At 53.2% G+C, this 22,598-nt stretch overlaps 1 protein-coding gene and 1 non-coding gene across 2 annotated transcripts in view; both read right to left on the bottom strand.

The window, feature by feature from the left end:
- Nucleotides 1-5,002: 5,002 nt before the first annotated feature.
- The window catches only part of EML1 (echinoderm microtubule associated protein like 1), a 154,197-nt gene continuing 136,601 nt past the window's right edge, over nt 5,003-22,598 (bottom strand). Inside the window, exons 10-22 of the mRNA XM_011375252.2 lie at nt 22,261-22,356; nt 20,573-20,707; nt 19,679-19,778; nt 18,551-18,705; nt 16,813-16,938; nt 16,413-16,544; nt 13,777-13,844; nt 11,383-11,471; nt 10,091-10,188; nt 9,889-9,976; nt 8,449-8,544; nt 7,128-7,258; nt 5,003-6,487 (exon numbers count right to left, since the gene is read on the bottom strand). Coding sequence (XP_011373554.2) covers nt 6,362-6,487; nt 7,128-7,258; nt 8,449-8,544; nt 9,889-9,976; nt 10,091-10,188; nt 11,383-11,471; nt 13,777-13,844; nt 16,413-16,544; nt 16,813-16,938; nt 18,551-18,705; nt 19,679-19,778; nt 20,573-20,707; nt 22,261-22,356 — 1,440 coding nt within the window. The 3' untranslated portion in view covers nt 5,003-6,361. The remainder of the gene's footprint in view (nt 6,488-7,127; nt 7,259-8,448; nt 8,545-9,888; nt 9,977-10,090; nt 10,189-11,382; nt 11,472-13,776; nt 13,845-16,412; nt 16,545-16,812; nt 16,939-18,550; nt 18,706-19,678; nt 19,779-20,572; nt 20,708-22,260; nt 22,357-22,598) is intronic.
- Nucleotides 11,708-11,826, bottom strand: LOC111729542. Its single transcript, XR_002776276.1, has one exon. It is a non-coding gene; the product is annotated as a 5S ribosomal RNA (ribosomal RNA).

The raw sequence follows: 22,598 nt of genomic DNA on the forward strand, positions 1-22,598 counted from the left end.
ACGCGAAGTTTGAAAGCCAGATGATCTCCCGCCCCCAAGTTGCTTTGGGCTCTGATTTTTTCATAGCGGTCGGCTCCCACAGTTCATTGGTTTTCCTCTGATAACTGCCTGGTCTGTTAGAATTTAGACGTTTGTAATGTGTGTGTGAGCTTTCCTTCTTTGACAAAACCACCGTTTAATTTGGAACATAATTTGACCTTGCTTTTCCCAAATGACCTAGAAGTAGGCTAGCGTGCAGGGGCGGATGGGCCGTGAGCGGGTAGACAGTTCCTGCACACACGCCCGACTGGGAATGATGAAGTTTACAGCCTTTAGGTAAAAATAGCTCTGCGCAGCTTCCGCCAGGAAGACACTTAGCAAGGGAAGGAGGATTCATTTGCTAAAAAAGAAAAAGGCTCCCAAATTGCCACCAGAATTTTGGAATTCATTTTTGCAAAATGTATCACGGGACAGAAAGAGGTTCTTCCCCTCTTACTCCGTAATTCCATTTCGGGGCATTTGCCCTGAAGAAGTAAATGGAACTTAAAAAATAAAAGCGCAGTGGACAAAGCCGTTCTCAGCAGTGTCGCCGGCAGAAGTAAAACAGTAGAAACAGAAAAGACACTCGAGGTCGACGGCAAGGGTTTAGGAATCTAATACAAATCCAACGTTACCCTCGCCGCTCACAACTCGTTCACGCGTGCGGCCACCTAACCCTGATCGCCTGTCCCCGTGCAGTGCCTGAGGAAGAAGAGAGAACAAGAGGCAGGGCATTCATGTCCCAGGGAGCTATGGACACGAAGGCTACACGCAGATAAACCGACGCTTACGATTCAACGTGACGGAAGAAATGCAATGAGCGGGGACACAGAAGAGAGACCGCGATCCAGACTAGGCGCCCCGGGAAGGCTTCCTGGAGGAAGTGACTTTTAAGTTGAGCTATGAACATTGTGGTGGTTGGCCAGGGAAAATGGGAGGAAGGGTGTTAAGGCAGAGGGCATGTGTAAAGAGTGGGTGGTGACAGCGTGGGCTGTAGGGTGGTGACAGACAGCTCAGCAGGGAAAGCAGACTGACTGCTGACGAAGGACTCGAGCCCACCGAACAGCCCTGTGTGCTGCATGAAGGAGCTTTTCCTAAGAGCCACGACAGGATTTTGAGCAAGAGAGCGACATATTTAGAAAGCTCACTCTGACTGCTGGCCAGGCCTGTGGAGCAAGGCCAGTGTGACTGCAGCCAGGCCAGCGGGGACGGCGGCTGGCCAGGGCAGAGGCAGCGCAGACAGGCAGATGGGGACACAGATCCTTGAGTTGTGGAGAGGCAGGATGGAGGGGTGATTGAGTGCGGGTTCTGATCCTGACTGCTTCGGTGTGTGGCCCTTAGTGAGTTAACGTAGCAAGTTAAAGATCACTGTAATGAGAAGCCACCTTACGGGGTCGTTGCGAGCAGCCGCCGCCTCGTGCGAGGCACCTCCGACGCCGAGCGTGGGGATAGCGCTAGGGGAGTTGGCAGTGTGATCGGCGGCTTGTTGATAAGGGCAATGGGTCAAAAACAGGGCTCAGGAGGGACGACCACATTGCTGGCTCGGGCAGCCGGAAGGATGGAGTGCAGAGTTTGGACGGGGAAGCGGATGCATTTGGTCTGGGGCCTAAGACTGAGGTACCAGGGGACAGACCGGTATGCAGGTAAGGACACCACCGAGTCGAAGACGGGGCCTGGGAGCTGAAGACGCAGCCCAGGGAGGGAGGGAGCGGGAAGAGCAGGGACCCCGGAGAGGGCCTGCAGCGCACCCAGGGGTAAGCGACAGGCCAGGGAGTTTCTCTTTTTAATGGGAAAGAGCTGAGCCTGCTTAAATGCCGCAGGAAGGAGCCCTGGGGAAGCACACCATGGACAAACGCCCCCAGGTAGGGTGGCCTTTATGATGTTTTTCTTACCATCACCATCAATGTGAGATTAGACAAGGAGTGATGATAGCAATCATAGCAGCCTCTTATGCCTCCGACAGGAGTTATTTATAACGAGGTTATAATAACAGAGAAAAATCCTTGTAAAGTTACATGAGAAAAGCAATATAAAGCATTGTATACGCAATATGTTAACTGTGGGAGAATGTCCAAAAACGTACTTATAGGGAAAAAAGGCCGGAAGGAAATGCGCCAAGAAGGAATCGTCCTGTTTGTGGGTGGTCAGGACACGGCAGATTTATTTCTGAATTTGCCGAAATGAATGTATGTTAATTTTATCATTAAAAAGTCCAACGAACTTTATTGTATAAAAAGAAACAAATTAGGGAGGATGGGGGCTGTCTCTACCAAGGTTACAGTGACCTTGGGCAAATCCCTGTTTCTGTAGGGGCTTTGGTTTCTACATCCATAGATAAAGGAGGCTGAACAAAACAGCATTGCCCTAATGTGCGCTCTGCCTTGCAGAGATGTCCCAGGAAGGTCAGTTTTGGGGACTCTTTGGGCTCACAATCTGCCCTGGGTGTCCTCTATCCCTGGGAGGCCTCTCCCAGATGGCCACGAGGCTCAGGCACTCCACTCTCTTTTCAAAGGCCACCTTCTCCAAGTACTCAGGCTTAAGTGGCCTCCATCACCACCGGCCCCTCCCTGCCTATCTCCAGCAAGAACTGGGATATCTTTGGTCCTAGGACTGACAGAGAGATAGATAGGACAAGAGTCTCCAGGTCTGGGTGGTTCTTACTAAATGCTATTCTTCCTAAGTGTTAAAATGTAGCACAGCATTTTACAGAAGCAGCAGCTGTAATCTGGTAAGTGTGGCCAACTGCAAAATAAAGAAATCGAATATGTAATTAACCAAATAAGGCATAGAAGCAATGGTGGAACCTGCTTTCCGGGAGACAGAGCTTTGGACGTGAATCCCATCTCTTACTTGCTGCAAGTAAATAAAACTACCTATGGACGATCTCAGCTTATTCTTGAACAGAACATGGTGCTTGGCTCAGAAAAGGGAATGATGCTTATTGGAAAGATGGATGGAAGGACGGACGGACGGACGGATGTAATGGCCCCTCTGGACTCACAATGCACGTTAATGTGTTAAAACTCTGAGAGCCACACTCAAAGCCCTGCTAGAGCTCCAAAATGAGCCACAAGCTCCCCTGCAGCCCCATCCTTCTGCAAGGCATTCAGACAAACCTCCCTGCTGTGGGCGTCCGCCTGGGTCTGGCCGTCCTGAGCACGCTGGGCCCTCTCCTTCCACCGCTTCTGGCTGACGCCCGAGCCCGGAAGTGGCCTCGGCCTGGGAAGGAGATGCGCGGGAGTACACGTGCCAGGACGAGGGAAAAGCCTTTCCTGCAGAGTCTTGAGTTTCTGAAAAGGCGTTCACATCGGAGGTCAGGGCGACCTGGGGTGCCCCTGAGGCCGGGAGCACGGGCTTCTCCCAGGGCTTGTTTCAAATGCAGATGATGAGCTGACACTGGTTTCTAAACCTGCCACTTCGGTGAGAATCAGAGAAAAATAAACCCAAATAAACCAGCGAAAACAGGAACACTGTGCAGCCCCACAGGCTACGTAGAGGCGGGCAGCGTGCAGGGCCGTGACTGTCCGAGCCCCGTCCCCCCGGCTTCTGTAGCCATGGCACTGAGGGTCGTAGGGGTAACCTAAAAGACGGAGAAGCCCATTTGGTCAAAGGAACCTCAGAAATGCTACAGACCTTGTGACAGCGGCCTTGCTGTGGCAGGGAGCCTGGCAATTTCCAATTCAGGCCCGACGAGGTAGAAGTTGCCTCCAAATGTCAGAAGTTGCAATGTTGTAAGCAAATTCTTTTTTCTGCTGTTCCCCATTCTGCCCTGAGGCAACGAGCCTAATAAAAGGAGGAGGAGGAAAAGTTCTGGGTGCTCCCTTGACCAGGGGCTCGTGCCACTGCCACAAGATGTCATCGCTGCACCCCGAAAGATGCCCAGTTATGGATTTTATATGTCAGTGAGGCGGAGTGTTCTACAAGAAAGTGAGACATAGTCTACAGAAGTGGCCGAGAACAGAAAAGCCCTAACGTGCCTTGTTTCCGCCACTCGGAATTTGGCCTTGAAGCCCCTCTCAGTGGAAACTGGGGGCGGGGGGAGGGGACAGAATCATCTGGCTTCCGAGTTCCCTTTCACGGTGTTTCCCCAAGATGGCATGCCATGGAATGCTGATCCACGGCCCATAATCAGCATCTTCGGAGCAAAAGTGCCCCATGCTCAAGTTTGGAAAATGCCAGTGTGAACAGGGTTACTTGGTACAGAACTTTCCAAGGACATCATCAGGCAGCCTGCACTCAGGTCTCTGCACGCTACACACAATATGCCGCGTCTGACACTTTCTAAAGTCATTCGGAGGGTAACGCCCCTCCCCTGTCACTCTCCGCAGCCAAGCTAAGCGCTGATGCGGCCACAGGCCACTGGGAGGAGGAGGATCACACACAGGAAGGACCAGGACAGGCTGGCTCCGTGGGCCAGAAGCTGCTGCCCCGGCCTCTGGGGCCTCTTGTTCGGCAGAATCCTGAAAGTTCCAGGCTGCGTTTGCGTACAGAGGGGTGAGCGGTCGACCAGGCCAGCGCTCGCTGTGTTACCGAGCAAGTAATGAATACCCGCGAGGCTAATATTGGGCTGTTTAAGAATTTCGTTGAAATTTAGGCAAGTGTGAAGCTAGTAATAATGGCTCATATACACATCCCTTTCCCATTATTGAGCTTAAAAAATAGTGGACGTAAACGGAAGTAAATGAAGATCCGACGAGTCAATAATGGGTCCCTTTCCCTTCCCCGATCCGGTTATTCCCTCAATCGTTAATTTCAAAATGATTATTTCTGCCAGTATTTCCATAACCAAGTAAACAACCGAGTATCATAATTAAGCTGAATTCCTTATAGTTATCTAATCTGATAGATGTTTATACTCCACATGCAAATGATAGTTCCCAGGTGAGGAAAACACATCTGTATGTGACACAGAATATAGTGTGAATCATAACTAATTTTGAATATTTTAATTTATATACTTCCACGATTATAGGGCAATAAGAAATCCGCTTTCCAGATTTTATTTCATTATAGAATATATTTGGTAAGGATACATACAAACGGAGTCACCTTTAATACACATCGTTTACTGGTGCCTGCACTTCCACAGTGGGCTGGAGATGTCGTAAAAAACGCTTCGAATGTCGCCATCGACCGGCCACTCTAAACAACCAGTGCTGTAGAGTTCACAGAGTTCAATTCATTTACTTGCCTAGAGCAAGTAAAAACCTTCATGTTTGTTTTTAAGTCTGTTTATTACTCTTCTATTTTAAAATCTGAGATACATTCCCCAATGTAAACAGTACATTTCAATCCGTCACACAATCAAAATGGATAAGGCCTTCTTGACAAATGTATGCCGCCTACGTTTTACTCATCAGAACGTGATCTTACTTCATCGCGAAACCAGCCGTCCAGGCACAAAAGACAGGAGAAGCAGCTGCCTTTAGTGCCTGGTGGCGCCTTCCAGACTTCTCCCTGCTGCAGGTTTACGGTATCTTTTCGACTTGGTCTCCTTGGTCTTAAAATACAAATATACAATGTCCATAAGCATAAAACAGTAGAGCCTAGCCTTATGCATTTATCGTGACTTGCTAAAATCCTATACAATACCATACCATGCCAGTTACTATACAGAAGGTGGCCGGGCGTCTCCCCCGTTCATCAGGGGATGTGGCCGGGGAAGAGAAGGGGCGCCTGTCACGCGGGTGCTAAGTGGCTGGCCGCACTGGGTTGGGCAGACAGCCCAGCGAAGCTCGGAAATGCCTGTATCCCCGGCTGCGATGTTTAACTAAACTAGGAGTCCAACCTGCCTAACACGAGAAGAGAACAACCCCCTCCTCACTGGCCTCCCGGAGGGAGAACTGAGTGACACCTTAGACCACGTGACCAGAGGAAGTCTGATCCGCATGTCCCGACTCAGCTGTGCAAATCAGTTATTCACTCTCCACTCGGTCGGCGTAGCCCGTTAGAACCACCTCGTCGTCATAAACACGCGACGCGGCCAGCTCGATGGTGAAAGGGGACGGACAGGGTGTGGAAAGGCATTCTGTGACCATTCTTGAAGAGCTCATAGAAAAGCTATGAAGGAAACACCAGCTATCCTGTCGATGTCACCGTCATGTAAACCTTGGCATCTTTTTTTTTTATATTAAATGTGTTTTACATATTGTACAACAGAGAAACCTGAACTGCTGATCTGACGTGCCACTCACCGATCCCTCGGCTAAGGTAAGCGGCACAGGGAGTGGTTTTCCTGAGGTTTGTGAGAACTTTTCAAACGGAACAACAGAAATCACAGTGGCCGAGGAACCGGGGCTGTGCGTTTCCGGGCCAGCTCCGCTCCCCGAGGCTCCTGCCGGCACTAAATGACCCGCCACTGCATGATGCTCGTGTCTTTGCCGCCTGTGGAGATAAGGTGGCTGTCGTCGCAGAGGAACTCGACGTTGGTGACGTGGCTGCTGTGCCCACTGTACACGTGGCTGGGAGCCTGGGAAGAAAGACACGAAGGGAGCTGAACGCGAAGCGCACTCTGTCGAGTCGGAAGGCGCTGGGATTCTACGGTCATTCTTCCGTCCCTTCGTCCCTCCCTCTCGGCAGCTGCCATCTGTGCCGTGCTTGGTGGGACACGGCAGGGACCCAGACCCAACCACGCGGAGTCCCTGCACGTAGAGAATCTGGTCTGGCCTGGGGACAGACACGGGCAAGTGACCGCCCTGCGCAGTGACACGTTCAAGCCCAGACGGCTGTACCAGGCCCAGGGTGCCCAGCAGGGGGACGAAGCAGGCGCCGGGGTCTGGAGGGAAAGGGGTGTGCTGGTGAAGGGGGATCACAGGCAGGAAGGACCAGGCCAGGACGAGCTCGGCGGGGCTGGGGCGAGGGCGCCATGGTGGAGGGGTGAGGAGCCCACGAAGCGGGCGACACGGGGAGATAAGCCAGGTCTCGGGGCTTCTAAGGGTCCCCCGGAGGGCAGGGGCAGCCCCTGAAGTCCTGTAGGGCGGTGGACGACAGGGCCAAGTCTGCGCCTGGGACAGGTGGCATTTACTCACACCGCCTTTCTCCTCAGTTACCGAGGCAGGTCAGGCCGCACACGCGCCCCAGGAGGGGGAACCGTGAAGCCAGGTCCTCACCCTGAACTGCGAGCAGGGGTAGGAGAAGAGGTGCACTTTGCCGAAGTCGTCGCCCGTGGACAGCAGCTTCCTCTCATGGGCCCGGCAGATGGCATTGATGTCCGTTCCGTCCGAGCCTTCTGGCCACACTCCTAACACGGAGAGCACAGACAGGGCGCTGGAAATGCCAGAGGCGCTGGGCCACGCTGCCTGGGGACTGGCTGTTGAGCTCTCGCCAAAATAAAACGGCCTAAGTCCCGGGCTTGGGCACCGGGGCTCCCAGCCGCTCCCGGGAACCCCTCACCGCTTGGCCCTGTCCTGCTGCTGGGGCACGGTGACAGGCCTCCTCCTTTTCCAGGCCCTTCTCGGTAACACAGCAGCAATCACGCCAGGAGCTCCGGTTCTGGACACAACGCCTTCCCACCATCCCCCCAAAAATCTGATGGGCAGCCGACTAGTCTGCAGCCTGCGAGTTCCTAACGTTTCTTTTTTCTGGGTGACTCTTTACATGTGAGAGTCTCTCCAGAGGACTTCTTAACCCTGGGCCTGTGTGCCCTTCAGGCTTTTCCTGCTGTCAGCTCCTCATGGCTGCAGCTCGCTTCGGGGTACCCAGCAGGTGTGGTGTGTCTGCCGTGGGCCAGGTGAGGCAGCCGCTCCGGCCCTGCAGCCCTGGGCTCAGGTGGGCCTGACGAGTGGGGTGGGGGCGGCGGCTCCTGACCGGTGCTCAGGGAAACCCTTTTGGCTTCAGTAACTTTGGATCTGAGAGCGCTGGATGCACACCAGCCCTTCGACTGGTGGTTTGGGAGAAAACGCGGGTGGGGGTGTCCTAGCATTTAGCACCAGAAAATGGTAAAATGCTAGCTTTAAGAAGATTTGTGAAATTCTGACCCACTTATCATGGGTTCACATAAACAGATTAGAAGTACTGCTTTTTTAAAAAAAATTCTCCTAAATTGTGGCAATCTATTTTAGATCATTTAAGACTATATTTCTAATCTGAACTTCGAAGGACGTGAAAATTTTAGTTTAAGGACCAAAGAGATACGGCAATAACGAACAAAAAGTAAGTAAATCAGCTGAGTGCCATCTGGCCCATCTATGCAGGAAGTTCAGCGCAGCCTTCTCACGTGAGAAGGTTCTAGAGAACTAACTCGGGACTCATTTCATACCCTTCTCCTGGTCCTTCCTGCCCGGCCCTGGGGTGCTGCATGAGGTGCATCCTGTGGGGTTCATGCAGCAGCAGAGCAGTGTGACAAAACCATGAGAATTCCCAACAATTAGAAAATACTCTCGAGTAGACACATCATCCATTTGAGCCAAGTGAAATCTGCAGGAAACTCACCGAAGACATGGAACCCCAAAGTGCACGTGTACGTAGCCCATTCTATGTCCCTTGTAGTCTCCACACTTACGACTTGCTTACAAGCAGAGGGAACCCCTGAGAAAAACAAACACAGGCCTGGTGATGTCTGAGCCAAAGCCCCCTCTCCTTCCGGGGCGGGGCTGGGCCCTCGGAGCCACGTGTCATGGGCTACAGAGTCCTCTGGAGAGGGACACGCTCCACTCCCCAGCCCGGGGCCTTCGGCGTCCTCCCCGACCTCTGGCTGGTTTCCCCTCGTCCAGCTTCTCTTTGACTGTCCTCTGGTTCCTAGGCCTCCATCCACTCATGTCCCTCCAGAACCCCCAAACACAACTCAGCCCCCTGCTGTCCGGCTCCCCTACTTTCTGCACACGTGTGCATGCGCGCGCGCACACACACCCACCCATACACACACGATCCCTTCACCTCTGAGTCAGAAACAGAAGCTTACGGAAACCAGTCCGACCAAGGACCTAAGGCCTCCCAGGGGCTTTGCCTGTGCCCCAAATGAGCTCTCACTACTGGAGTATGAGACTGTGTCTGAGAAGATTCTAGACCCAGGGCCTGTCCCTGAAAACCATCCCCCCAACCCCGTTTCTGCCCTGTGTCAGGCAAAACCTTGGAGAGGGCAGGGAGGGGACACCAGGTGCTGCCTGCCCGGCTGGAGGGAGGCGTGGGCCTGGCGCTGGGCTTTTCTCCCTTTCCTCTACCTTTCCCCTTTTCCTCCGCCTGCCTAGGCCCCTCAACAAGGGGGTGCCCCCCCGCCGCACTGGCTCCTGATGCCTGTGGCCTCACGCCTGAGCCCAGACCTCCGTGCCTGTGAACTGGGATAAGCCTGGAAGCGCTGTGGGTCATGTGGGAAGACGCAGATGAGGATGCTGCACTTTTTAGTAGCTTCCGGCGGGGCAGGGACCAGGCCCGCTCGTACCCGTGACCCCCTGTGCTTAGGCCAGAGCCGGGCATGTGGCAGGTGCTCGGCAGGTGTTTGAGGAACCTGAGCATGGCGTGTCATGTGTGCTTAGTAAGTGGCAGCCACTCTCACCCTCACTGGTCCCAGGTCCTGCCTGGGCACGGACACTGGTGAGAGGGGCTGGGGGAGCAGGGAAGGGGACCCTGGTGGGAGACACTTCATGGTCTGCCTGCTCGGGATGACGTCCCCACAGCGTCCCTCTCGCTGTGATGGCTCTGACCCTCTCTCTTCTGCTGCATCTGGCCCCCTCCAGCCTCATTCTCCTCGGGGGCTGCATCCCCTCAACAGGGACCTCGGTCGGCCCGAACCCCACTTGTCTCAGTGCTGGGAAGGACTTGAGAGGTCGTGCGGCCCAACTCCTCTGTTTACAGAGCAGGGAACTGAGGGAGCGGAGGCCCCAGCTGTGCGGGAAGGGTTTTGCGGGAGCACACGCGCTCCCGGGCGCCACTCACAGTAGAGGATCTCGTAGTCTCCCGAATTGGAGACGAGGAACTGCGAGTTCACCGACCAGTCCAGGTGGGTGATGAAGCTGGAATGGCCCTGGAGGAGGAGAACAGCGCGTGAGCTTCCCTCGCCCCGTGACCTCCTGACCCACGCTACGCCGATGACAGTCAAGGGCGACACGTGTGCCCGCGCAGTGACGCGTGCGCTTACCGAGCATTTGCCGACTCGGGTGTACTTCCGGCCGTTGTCGCTGACACCGTAAATATAGATACAGTTGTCATGGGAGCCTATTGCTAAGAAATTCCCATCTACGAAGATACGACAGATTACATTTCAATTGTTAAAAATAAGCATTTGATTAATTTTAAGAGATGATGCTAGTTGCCATCACAGATTAAAAAAAAAACAACAGCCAGTTTAATGAATTATTTCAAAGAGAATAATTTGCTTTTGAATGAGTCCTATGCCACTTCCAAAACCACCTTTTGAAAATCTGTACCTGCCCATTTGGAAGGCAGTGGGCAATTTCATAAGATGTTTGATGTCAACGGACCATATAATCCACCAATTCTACTGAGGAGTTTACTCAAGAGACATAAAAACAAATCACTGTTCATAAAAACAAATGTCCACAAAAAACAAATGTCTACAAAAAGGGTATATAATGAATGTCCATAGCAGTGTTATTCATAGTAGCCACACCACAGAAACGATCCAGTGTCCGTTAACCGATGGGATGGATAAATAAGATGAGTACAACCCAGCAATTAAAAAGAAATTCCTGATACGTGCACAATAACAAGAATTAACCTCAAAAACAGCATTCTAAGTAAAGGAAGCCAGATGTGATAGGCTACATGTCATATAGCTTCATTGATACGAGGTGCCATAAACAGGCAATTCATGGACCAGAACAGCAGATTAGCCGGTGCCCAGGCCTGGGAGTGGACGCGGAGAGTAATGGCTGATGGGAAGGGGGGGGGAACTTTCTGGGGTGCCGGAAAGGTTCTAAAATTGGACCATGGTGATGGACGAATGACTCCACAAATTTACTAAGAATCAGTGAGTTGTATGTAAATTATACTTCAATAAAGCTGTTAAAAAAGAGTCTTCATCTTTTTTGAGATATATACAGTGACATTAACAGATAAAAGATAAGCTATCTGGGAACTCCACATACCATGGGAGTGGCCAGTGGGCAGGGTTACAGATGAATAAGGTGGACTGAGAGTCAGTAATTGCTACAGCTGGAAGATAGGGACGTGGGGTTCATATGCTCTTCTAATTTTGTCTGTCTGAAAATTTCCATCATCAAAACTTAAAAAACACACTAGCACAGTGATCGAAGAAGGGAAGGGAACCCCGAAATGTCACGATTATGTGCACGTATAGTTGAAATTTCACGCCGAGGAGGCTTGTGAAATGTTTTTCTTTAAAGACATCTACACAGAAGTTCATCAGTCTGTTGGGCTTTTATCGTAGTGAATGGTTTGCTTTCCAACCTGGTGAGTAGCGCATTACAGAGAGCTGCTCATTCCCATCCGTGTGAACAGTGACCAAGTCTTTCGTTTCTGTGTCAAACACAAACCACCTGTTGTAAACATGAGAAAAAGCACAAAAAGTTGTTTAGTGGGAAAATGAAGACTATGACAATAGTAAGACTTAAAAGCTATTAATCTAAGGGCTTAATAAATATTCTGTCTCTGTAAGAACACTTCTTCTCGCTTTTATTTTATTTATTTATTTTTTTAGGTGAGGCGACCCTTGGCTGACCTCACAGATTGCAAGGACCTAGTCAGCTTACAATCCCTTATTTTTTATTTTTTATGCCTACAGCGCGTGGTCTTCCTAGGTGGTCTCCCATCCAAGTACTAACCAGGCCCGACCCTGCTTAGCTTCCGAGATCAGACGGGATCGGGTTTATTCAGGGTGGTCTGGCCGTAGACTCCAGCTTTTATTCTAAGAACATTTCTTGCATACGAGCATTTCCTAAAGAACGAAGCAGCATATCGGATGCCCATTGAAATGGTTCGGTTACCGAGGCTACGACAGGGCTCCTCGATGTCTGAGTTGTGTCACTTCCATGTAAAAAGAGAGACAGCCGCTAACCAGCCGCTAACGCCGGCCCGTGACCACAGGAAGCAGCAAAGGGGCCCCCTGCATGGGCTTACCCAGGGACATGACCGGGGCGAGCAGGATGGGTCCGGGAAGATGGGGCTGGGACAGCCTCAGGGGTGGGGACGCTCCCCGCCGTGCTGTGCAGGCAGAGGCAGGCCAGCGTCTGACCCTCCGTGGATGCTGGCGTGTCACCAGCCAGGTGAAAGAAATGACGGCGAGGAGGGAAGAAGGGCGAATGGGGTGCTATTCTGAGTTGACATCTCCTAGCTCGGCTCCCCCAGCTGTAAGATGGGGACCGGGGCCCACAGCCACCTTGCAGGCTCAGTGTTAAATCAGTTGCAACGGATGTGGACGGGCTACGTATCCTCTTGTGAGGATGCGGCCCTTGGGGAATGTTAAGTGACGAATGCCTGCCCTGTCCTGCCCGCGTGTCCTCTGGTGGAGGCGGTAACTCAGACTCCGGAGCTCTCAGGGATGGGGAGGAAGGTGGGCCTCCTGCTGCTGCAGTTTCAAACCCAGGTGACACATTCCCTAAGCGCGTCCCCTCCGCCGGCATCACTCGGGGCCCTGACCATCGCCACCCGGTGGGCCGGGCTGACACCCCTGATATTTGGATTTGGCTTCCCAGCTTTGATCTCTTACATCTGCAACATCCATTGACCTTTAACGTGCTAGTTAACCTTAACAGAGGTCAGATCACAGGAGGCAGAGAGACTGGAGCTGAGTGAGCCAAGCCTTTGACAGGCCTGTTGAGCTGTCCCATCCAGAGCTAAGGCTGGCGCTCGGCCCAGAGGCGTGGGAGGTATAAATGCAGAGGAAGGATTGGGCCACACGTTCCATCTGTCCCCACAGGACACTGTCCGTGATTCCGAGCAACCTGGCACTGTCACCATCCCATCTCACCACACACACACAGTATGTAGATGATGGCAAGAACTGGCTGGTGGCCATTCGTCTAACTGCTGAGTTCGAAGCTGCGGCTGTCCCCAAGACTTATAAGGTAGGCTGTGTGTGTGTTCGTGTGTGTGTGTGTGCATGTGTATGGCTATGCAAACATTTTCATGAAGAATTCTGTTGGATATAAGATGCCCAGCTCTTAGCACTTGTGACTTATAAATGATTACTCCTTCTTTAGACGTACTCTACAGTCATAACCACAGAATCTAAGTGGTATGCTTTCCGGAGAGGAAATCACCAGAAATATTTGAATTAAACTATAATAAGTGTATATACGACGGCAAACAATATAAAAGTATGACTGAAACTTATAAAACGACAATGCTAAGCACCGCCACCTCCTGCCAGGCGGCCCCAGGAAATGCTCTCCCCACACCGGCCCCTCTGTCCGTCGGCACCGCAGTGTGGCTAGGCACCTCCTATGACCATGATTTTGAAAGGGCAGCAAGAAAAAGGAGTTTTAAATTCTCAGCACTTGAAATGCCCTCTCCCCCGATTCTGAAGTTGAGGTTCCTCCCGCAGCTTGCAGGGGAGGGCTCGAGGGACCCCACAAGTCCTTTGAAACTAGACGCGAAGGTGTGTGCGGGGGTGGGGAGGCGCTTTTCCAGGGGGTCCACAGCGTTCCTCGGATTTCCCCAGGCCCCGAATGTGAGGGACCACTGTCTTCATTTTCCTCTTGAGATCTGACTTAATTCTCGGTAAGTCACGAGGAGCTGGGAGGTGCAGCCGAGAGCTGCACTGAGCCTGTCCCCCGGGAAACACAGACACGCGCCTCTTTTCCGTGGACTTTGAAGGCACAAGCCACGCTGACGCGGACTTACCTCCCGGTCAGCGTTCCAACCGCAACCACAGACCCTGAAGGATGAAAACCAGAAGACTGAGCTGGATCCTAAAATATTTTAAAGGAAGTGTAAATTGATGACCAGACACAGCACTATCGCATAAAACACACACAGCCCTAACCCCTCATTGGGCCTCATTTAAAAACAGCTCTTTTTTTCTCTCCAGAATAAAATCTTTTCCGACTTGGACGAAGGTGGTGTTTCAGTAACATTAAATCTGTACCCTTTTAGAATTTTTCTCTTTCCGTCTTATACCCTTTCATATCTACCGCAGTCAGGTGACAGACCACGTAAACGCTCTTCCTGCGAGTCGTGGCAGCCCCCGTTGGTGGACCCCGCGCTGAACGGTGAGCTCGCTCGGCCTAGAAGCACGACCACTGCACCCTACGCCACTAGACAGACACCGATGAGTGCCGCTGGCGCAAGACACGTCGCCCTAGACGGATCTCGAGACAAGCAAGGGACGTTCCAGGCTTTGATCTGCTGCTACGCACACACGTTCCTTGCTAACTCTGATGCGGGATGGACCGTGATTGACGTAAGAGGCGAAAACAAGCTGTGGAGTCCCAGGAGCGGGAGGCAGAGGAAGTCAGACGGGGGAGCTGGCGCGAGGCTTCCCGGTGCGGACGGCCTCTGGCTCAGCTTTCCGGGACAGGAAAAGGCAGAAGGACACACCAATATTTTGGGGGATCGGGTGTTAATGGGACAATAATATAATCAAAGAGGTGGAGGCAGGCCGGTTTGGGGCATGTCGAGGACCGGGAGGTACAGTCGGTGGGTTTACACTGCGGAATGTACGGGGCGGGGGATGGGAAAGCGTGCGGATGACGGGAAAACGTATGGGTGACACTAGAAATGGGAGCTGCAGCGCCACGTCAAGGACTGTGATCACCAGGAAATGAGAACACAGTGAGTGATTCTTCCTCTTTCAATAAAGAGTGATGTGATTGAATCTGTGTGTCAGATACAAGACCCCTTGGCAGGGATGTTTAGGATGGATTGAAGCGAGAAGAGATTAATCCCAGGAAGACCAAGGAGAGGGTGAAAATGGAACCAGAAGTAGAAGGCGCCATTGAGATCCTCCGGGATAAACTGAAAACATAAGGGACCAGAAACTCTTCAGGTACTGATTACGTTACTGCAATGCTTTTTCCAAGGCGGGAGCTGCAATTAAGCTCAGGGCTGTCCCTCGTTCACAGAGAGAAATTGCATCCACTTGACGCTTGATCATGTAATTCATTGGAGACTCATAACATCATCGAGGTGAAGACACTGGGGTACAGGGAGGTTCCTGTCCAAAGTCGCATGGCCAGTGGGTACTGCAGGTGGGACTTAACTGCAGATATCTCTGGCATCCGGTTTGGCACCCCTACCCTTACGCCAGGCTGAGGGGGGTTCACTAACAGCCTGGTAAAGCAGAGGGGGGTGGAGTAAGTGGCATTGCTTTCAGCAGGGATGCTGTGCTGACAGAGACCCCAGAGACGGCCACCTGCCCGGGCCACCGCTGTCCCTGCTGTGTCCAGTGGTTGTTATCAGCTCTGCACAAATCCCTCCTGTATCCCCCATCTGTTCCTCCAAGCCCCTGCCAAGGGATAGATAGGTACAGCGCAGGACACCAGGCCCGGCCACCTCTGGCCACACCGGCTCCTTCCTCTGAGCTGCGGTGTTACCCCTCAGGCTCTGTCGTCTCAGTGCTCAGCTCCCCTGTGGCAGGCCGTCTCTAGTTCCTCAGTGACCTTCTCCGAAAGCACGAGGCGGGAGGGCTGAAACTCGGAGGGAGCCGGCACACTGGGAACAGCCGGCCACTCTGCAGGGCTGAGAGGAGGGTGGGTGGGGCCCACCGAGGGGCTACCGTCACACGGCACTGTGCCTGCCATCGAGGGCACAAGCCACGCAGGACACGCTTTTGACGCGCTACAGAGCGGTGCGGCGGGAGACCCAGGGCTTGGGAATCAGGCTGAGCTGGGTGTAAACACTGGCTCTGTCTCTTACTAACTCAGTGACCTTGACAAGCTATGCGATGTTTCTAAGCCTCGATTTCCTAATCAATACCGGCAGGGAAGACGACCTTCAGCATGCAGGGCTGCTGCGACTCAGGGCGGTGCGTGCGGGGCACGGGGCGCGGGGCGCGGTACACGGACGGTGCTCATGAGCGCAGCTGCCACCACTGCACGCACTGAGCTCCCTTGGTGAAGACCACGGCTGCTGACTTTCAACCTACGCTTTCCCTCCAGCATCGAACGCAAACTGCAGAGGTCAGTCGTGTGCTTTCAGAACAGCTTCTAAATTCTCGTCCCAAAGTTACGCCGTAGAGAGAACGCAGGCTCGTAAATGGGGGTTTGTCAGCATGTAAGGTGGCGGAGAGACCGCCCTCAGCAGCAACCACCTCGGAAGGCTGACTGGCTCCCGAAAAATTCAACAGCGAACTTCAGAAGTACACGGACGAGACCACGCTGGAGGCAACGCGCAAAGCGACGCGTTTGAAGGAGGGAGATTGAGTGACGTTTGCTTCGGGACAGTTTTAAATCACTATTAATTTCATGCAAAAAATAAACAAACAAACGTGTTCCAGATGGATTTTCATAAGGAAAATGGAAAGTAACGTGCACGTCTACCTCTATTATTTTGTCCCAGACGGGCCGGTGACCAACGGCGTCCCAGAGAGTGGCATGCCGGTCATGCCCACAGGTCAAGAACTGAGGTTTTGAGGCGTGGACGGCCAGGCCCCAGAGCTCGTCGGTGTGACCCTACAAGGAACCAAGACAAAGGGGAGCGCTCTGAAACGCCGCAGCCGACACTCAGGGGCCTCGGGGTGGCGAGCCAGGCTCACTGCCCGCCTCCTGGTCAGTCTCGGTTTCCTCCCTCCCCCATGTTAGCGATGCTGCAGCTGAGACTCTGAGGCTGAGGGAGGTCACGTGAGTGCGAGACGCAGGAGTTATCTCCCCTCCGTAATGCCTCACGGTACTCCAGCACTACGCAGAGGGGGCCGTGTCTGGGGGCCTGCTGGGGGTGCACCTGAGTAATGGGCGCGAAGGCCCCCGACAGAGTGCCCTGCAGAACGAAGTTCCTGGTCGTGCCTATCAAGATGACGTCGCCTTTCCCTTCGGCCACTGTCCGTATTGGACCGAACTGTTCTGGAATCTGTGTTGAAAAGACAAGGTTTAAAATGTCATGAAATTAGTAGCTCTATCGTTCGAAAAACTTGCTTATACGTCATGATGACAGCTCTCTCCCTCTCTCTCACATACACGTGCCCATCTATATGGACAGAAAAAGGCCCATAACCAGTACTTGCTGAATAAACGAAAAAACCCCTCAACTGACTTTTAAACTCCAAACATTTTATACACCTTAAAAGAATCAGCAAGAGTAAGGTTGTTAAAAAACTAATAAAGAATAAAGCATTATTTTTTCTTGATGAGATTAAAAGGTAAGAAACATTACTGGTTAGTTTACGTGTTGTGACTCTGGAGAGCAGCAGCGGGTAAGGTTTGGAAAGTAAAGAACAGATTCACGCGCCACAATACGAGTTCCTAAAAGTTACTGCAACTGAAAGTGGTGACTTCTCGGGCGACCTCACTCTGTTGAGTTTTGAAATCCACTGTTCATGTTGGTAACATATGGAATTATGTAAACACTAAGGAAAATAATTTTGAAATGCACCGGCCAAGAACGACTTGCTAAAATAAGGTAAGTGGAGGTTTTTACACTGTACATAGAATGAAAACCACCGCCGGCCCCTGGCGGTCGACCCTAAACATGCGGGTCTGGAAAAGGCAGAGCCCGCCTGCTCCCACGCACACTTTCTCCCTCGGTGAACTTGGTGGCGACAGGCGACGACGGCCCAGGCCAGTGAAGAAGAGTTGCAGACACTGAAAAACAACGGTCGAGTATCTCCTATGAACTGGAGGAGGCTGAGGAGTTTCGTCAAGGTTGTAATTTAACACGGGACATGCTGGTCGACTCTCGTAATTAAAAAAAAGGCGTGAGAATTAAAATCTCCATGAAACGGAAGTGATTTCCAGGCTCCGATGAAGACTCCCTTTGTTAAGAGCAAGAATCGGCAGCACCGAATTCCCCTTATGGCTGCTCCCCGCCGCATCAGGACACAAGGTGACGTGTCGTGCGCATCTGGCTTGGGAGCTGGGAGAGCCGTACGGTGTGTTCGCGCTGCACTGGGGACGGTGACCGCCCACCTTCAGGTCGGTGCTGACCCGGGCAGCTCATAACTCCCTGGGGCTGGGGAGACAGTCTGGGGAGTGTACGGGAAGATGATCTGCTTTCCCGCTGGGGTGCGGGCTGCCGCCCAGGGAGAAAGGAGCTGACACAGATCCTGGGAGCTCAGAGCTCCAGAGAACGCCCGGGCACTCGGCCAGGTACGAAGCGGGTGCTCGGTGCGTTATCAGCTCAAGGTGAGCGTGTCTCCAGAGCCACATGCTGGAAACTAAAGTGAAAAAGGGGCAAGGTTTCAAGGCTAAATCAGAATGCAGATACTATTCCCTTGGAAAAGCGAGTCTGGTTCTGTTACGAAAGCATTCGAAAGGTGAAATATGCTACGACCTCAAATTCGATCAGTCTGCTGCCATTTCAGTACTTGTACTTAAACTGCCTCCACGAGTTTAATAAAATATTAGCCCATCTAATCGAATTTTATCCAAACGGTTTTTAAAACGGTACTAAAGCCTTCACGCCCACACGGAAATCCATCGGCAAGGTCCAAAATGAACGGCAGGGGCCCCGCCCGCTGTCTCACCTCCGTTTTGTGAAGTTTCTGATAGTTTCCATTCCAAGAAATGAGCTTCCGGTCTTTCCCTCCGCCCGACACCAGGGTGCCGTCCCGCAACATGCAAAGCGCGAAAATGCCGCCCTCGTGGGCGCCCTGGACGGCACAGCTTATCCGGTTCGTACCTAAACACGCCAAGGAAACCCTCCTCAGGACTGCGCGGCGAACGCCGCTTCTGTTTTCAAGGCGATGCTGTTGGTTAGAACATCCCTCTAGCAGGAACCCATAAAGGATTCGACTTCTGGGGGCGCACGGCGCCGGGGCTGCCGGGGCTGGGTCGCCTCACGGTTAAGGAAGACCCGCGTGAACGCAGGGCACAGGCCGGGGAGACCACGACGGGAGGACAAGCGGCTCGGAGCAGCGACTGGAGTCTGAGGAGCTGCGTGTCCGGACAAGGGGCTTTAGTGCCCTCAGCCTCGCTTTCCCGCTTTGTGCCACGGGCTCCTGCTTATCCCGCAGGGTCGTTTTAACGATGAAAGAGGACAATGCGGAGAGCGCCCGGCACCCAGCGTAGTGGGCGGCCACACGGTCACCGTGCTAGTCCGAGATCACGCCGACGGGTGTTTCCACCTCCACCCCCACCCCGATCCTCGAGGTCCTTGAGGACGGGGGTGCCCTGCATCCCCTTTGGTCCCAGCACATGGTCAGTGCGCACAGATGCACTTAACTCAACCGAATGAACATTTCCCAAGTGACAAGTCCCCCTTACCACACTGCTGGCTGGGTGACGCCTGCCAAATGTGGCGTGACCCAGTTATTTACGTATTGCATAGCTAAATAAACGGTCACCGATTCGTGAACAGACCCCCGAACAAAGCTCCTGATTCCCTCGTAATATCCTGGGCTTAACCAGCCTTTTAGAATGATGGAAGGTCCATAACTCGAACTATTCTTGTTTTCCTCTGTTCTAGTGTGGTTTCAAGTTACACACACACACACACACACACACACACACGTGTATGCACACACCTACATAACCTGGAATTTAATAGTAATTCTGTAGGCTGTATTAACAGACAACTCCTACAGAAGTCACGCCTGACCTCTTACAATTTATGTTTCCAAAAACTGCTGGCTTTGAAAACAATCACTTGTTACCTTTTCCCCACACCAAGATGTTGCCACTTGAATCTCCAGTAATGGTGTCACCGTTTTCAGAAAAAGTCACACAGAGGACAAACTTTGGCTTTTCTTGTTTCTGCAGAATATTGTAAATACACATACTTAGTCGAGACGTGCTTTCGTTTGCATTGATAACATCTAGACTCACAGGGATCCCAAGCTGGACAGCGTCGGCTTCTGTCACCACACCACGTGCCTTTCGTCTTTATCTACCAGTACGTGACTTATGCCATGAGATTATCTGCTCTGAAATCAAGGAATTCCTGGTACTTAGAAAGTTGCGAACAGTTTGAGCAGAGACCAGGGTTGGAGGGGGCTGACGGGCAGGCTGTGTTGTCTGTCACATTTATGGCCCGAGGAATAGGCCCTGGCACCAGAATAAAGAGGTCCTTTAACTTGCCTCTGGGTGTAGCAGCGAATATCCCCACAGAGAAGAGGTGCTGTCCCCTGGTACCCTCACAAGGCCCCCCAGCGGCCGGCCTAAAAGGCACAGAATGCCTGTCACCCTTTGTGAAGTCTCATTGCTCGCCCGACCTGCCGAGCGCCCTCTTTGCTGCTCTCCGCAAGCAGCGTGGGGGGTGGCGGGGGCTGGGGGCCTGCTCCCCGGGGAATCCTGTCCCAGCCCTCTCCCTGGGTGGGCCCCTCTCTTCTCCCCAGCAGCACAAGGGGCTCCCCAACTCTGTTAGGGATCCCGGGCACCCACCGTGTGTCACTACACCCCCACATGCACCCCCACCGTGGCCAATTTAAATAGATCCTAGGACCGGAAAGCCTCCGAGCTGCCTGAAAAGGGTCTGATCACAAGGACATTCAGTGACAAAAACAACGGCTACAAGTGGAACTTAACCTACAAGTGGAACTTAACCGTACCTCGAACAGGCCCTGCTTCTTGACGAGGGAGTTCCCCTCCAGTGTCCAGAAGTAGAGGTGCGATTTCCCACAGGTAACTATTATGTTGGTGTCCGTGGGGTGGAAATCCGCAGCAAACACGGCTTCGTTCGAACACTGAGAGAAACGGGAGAACCGGACGGCTCGACTCTCTGGGGCGCTCAGGGAAGGCGCGTCTGAACCGCGGGCAGGTAGCGAGCGCCCTCGGCCAAGCGCGAGCCTCCGGACCTTTCCCCACTTAGTTCATCTTCTGTAAACACTAAATTATGTTTGCTGCGGCCTTAGCCTCTCCGTGTCTGTCTCCCCCACTGACCGCAGCCCACGGGTGGAGCACGGGGCCCCTCCTCCGGCCAGCACCTCTCACAGCCCCTGGCACCGAGGCCGGCCCCGGGCGTCCGCAGAAGGAGTGGCTTCGGGGCGGCTGGGGACATGGGGGCTGCGAGAATTGCTCTCCTCTGCCTGTCATGGGTTCCCAGCCCTGGCTGGACAGAAGCGGCTGATGTGTGCTAAATGCAGATGTCAGGCCCCGTCCCCTCTGGTGGCCGGATCCTCCAGCAAGGGCCCACGAATCTGCATTCCCTATGGCTCCATCACTCCCAGCCCACTTTGGCTGCCGTGTTTGCCATGGGAGTCCCTCCCGGTCTCATTCCTGTGCCAGTGGGTCGGCGGCCCAGCCGGAGATCCAGCCCCGCAGGTGGACCTCGCTACCCCGACCCCATCATCTGACTTCTAGACCCGCGTCCTGCTCGGATGAATCAGACCGTGACTGTTACCTTCAAAAACCTAGATAATAACTCGCCTCATTATATCCGATCTAACAACAAAGCAAGAACTTAAATACTTGTCCAGAATACTAGAAGACGGGGCCATAGCATACAAACGGGAATTAGGAAACGTGGCGGGTCAGGATAAAGGGTCTGCATCCCAACGGGCAGGAAAGTTACACAGGTAATGCGACCTGACGGGTCATGGTGTCGGGGAAGCAGGGTGACCCGACGGGGTCCTCGTGTCAGGGAAGTAGAGTCATCTCGGCTTAACGGACGCCAGGATGAGAAACCTACAGTCAGTTCTGCGAAACACATCGCCCCACGATTTAACGGGAGAGCACGGGGAAGCGCGTGGACGTGTCGTGCAGAACAGACGAGAGGCGGGGAAGGGCAACCCGGGGACACCGCCGCGGGAGAGTCCCACTGGGGGGGCGGGGAGCTGGCGGGGCCACCGCTCCTCTCTCCCGAGTGTGCTCGGCCGGCCGGAGAGCTCCGTGCCGGCTGTGCACCTGTCCCCAGCGCCCAGCCCGCCCCGAGCGCTTCCTCGACACGCGAGGCCACAGGGGACACGCGGCATTTGTCAAATGAAAGAAAAAGTGAACAAATGCACAGTGGATTGAATTCAAAGGGTCGTGGCTGTAAAATGAGGAAGGAAAAACCCTTACAAATATTGTGAAAAGAGAGGAAACCTGCCAGGACTTGGGAGAGGACTCCTGGGGGGAGCGGGGGGCAGGAGTGGGGCCCAAGGGGCTGCGGTGAAGGCGAAGGGACTCTGAGGGCCGCGTCGGGCTGGGGGCCATGAACCTAGTGAGAAGCGGGAGACGGACAGGGAGCCAGCGGGATGAGAAGGCTCCGAAGGGGAAAACTACTAGGCAGAGGCCGACGCCGGGCTGGGAGAGAGACCTTCACGTCCGCCAGCCTCTCCTCCCTCTGCCAGTCCCACACCGACAGCACGTGGTCGTTGGAGTCATCCACGGCACAGAGGTGGCTTCCTCCGTTCTAGAAAAAAAGAGGAATTCACAGGAAGACTACGCCTGAGAATAAAATAGGTTGAGTGTGATTAAAAACGAACATTAATTTTATTTTTAAACAAAGAGCCCGCTACGTTTTAGTTACAGAATATTTACCCTCTGCTTTTGAGACCTGCTTACTTGGGGCAGACAGGCGAGGAGAGCAGGTGAACGTGGGGTGACGAAGGGACAGCAGCGGAAGAGAGGGGTCCCCAGCAGTTCCATTAAAAC

Source organism: Pteropus vampyrus, unplaced genomic scaffold (assembly GCF_000151845.1).
Source record: "Pteropus vampyrus isolate Shadow unplaced genomic scaffold, Pvam_2.0 Scaffold268, whole genome shotgun sequence".
NCBI classification, from domain to species: Eukaryota; Metazoa; Chordata; class Mammalia; order Chiroptera; family Pteropodidae; genus Pteropus; species Pteropus vampyrus.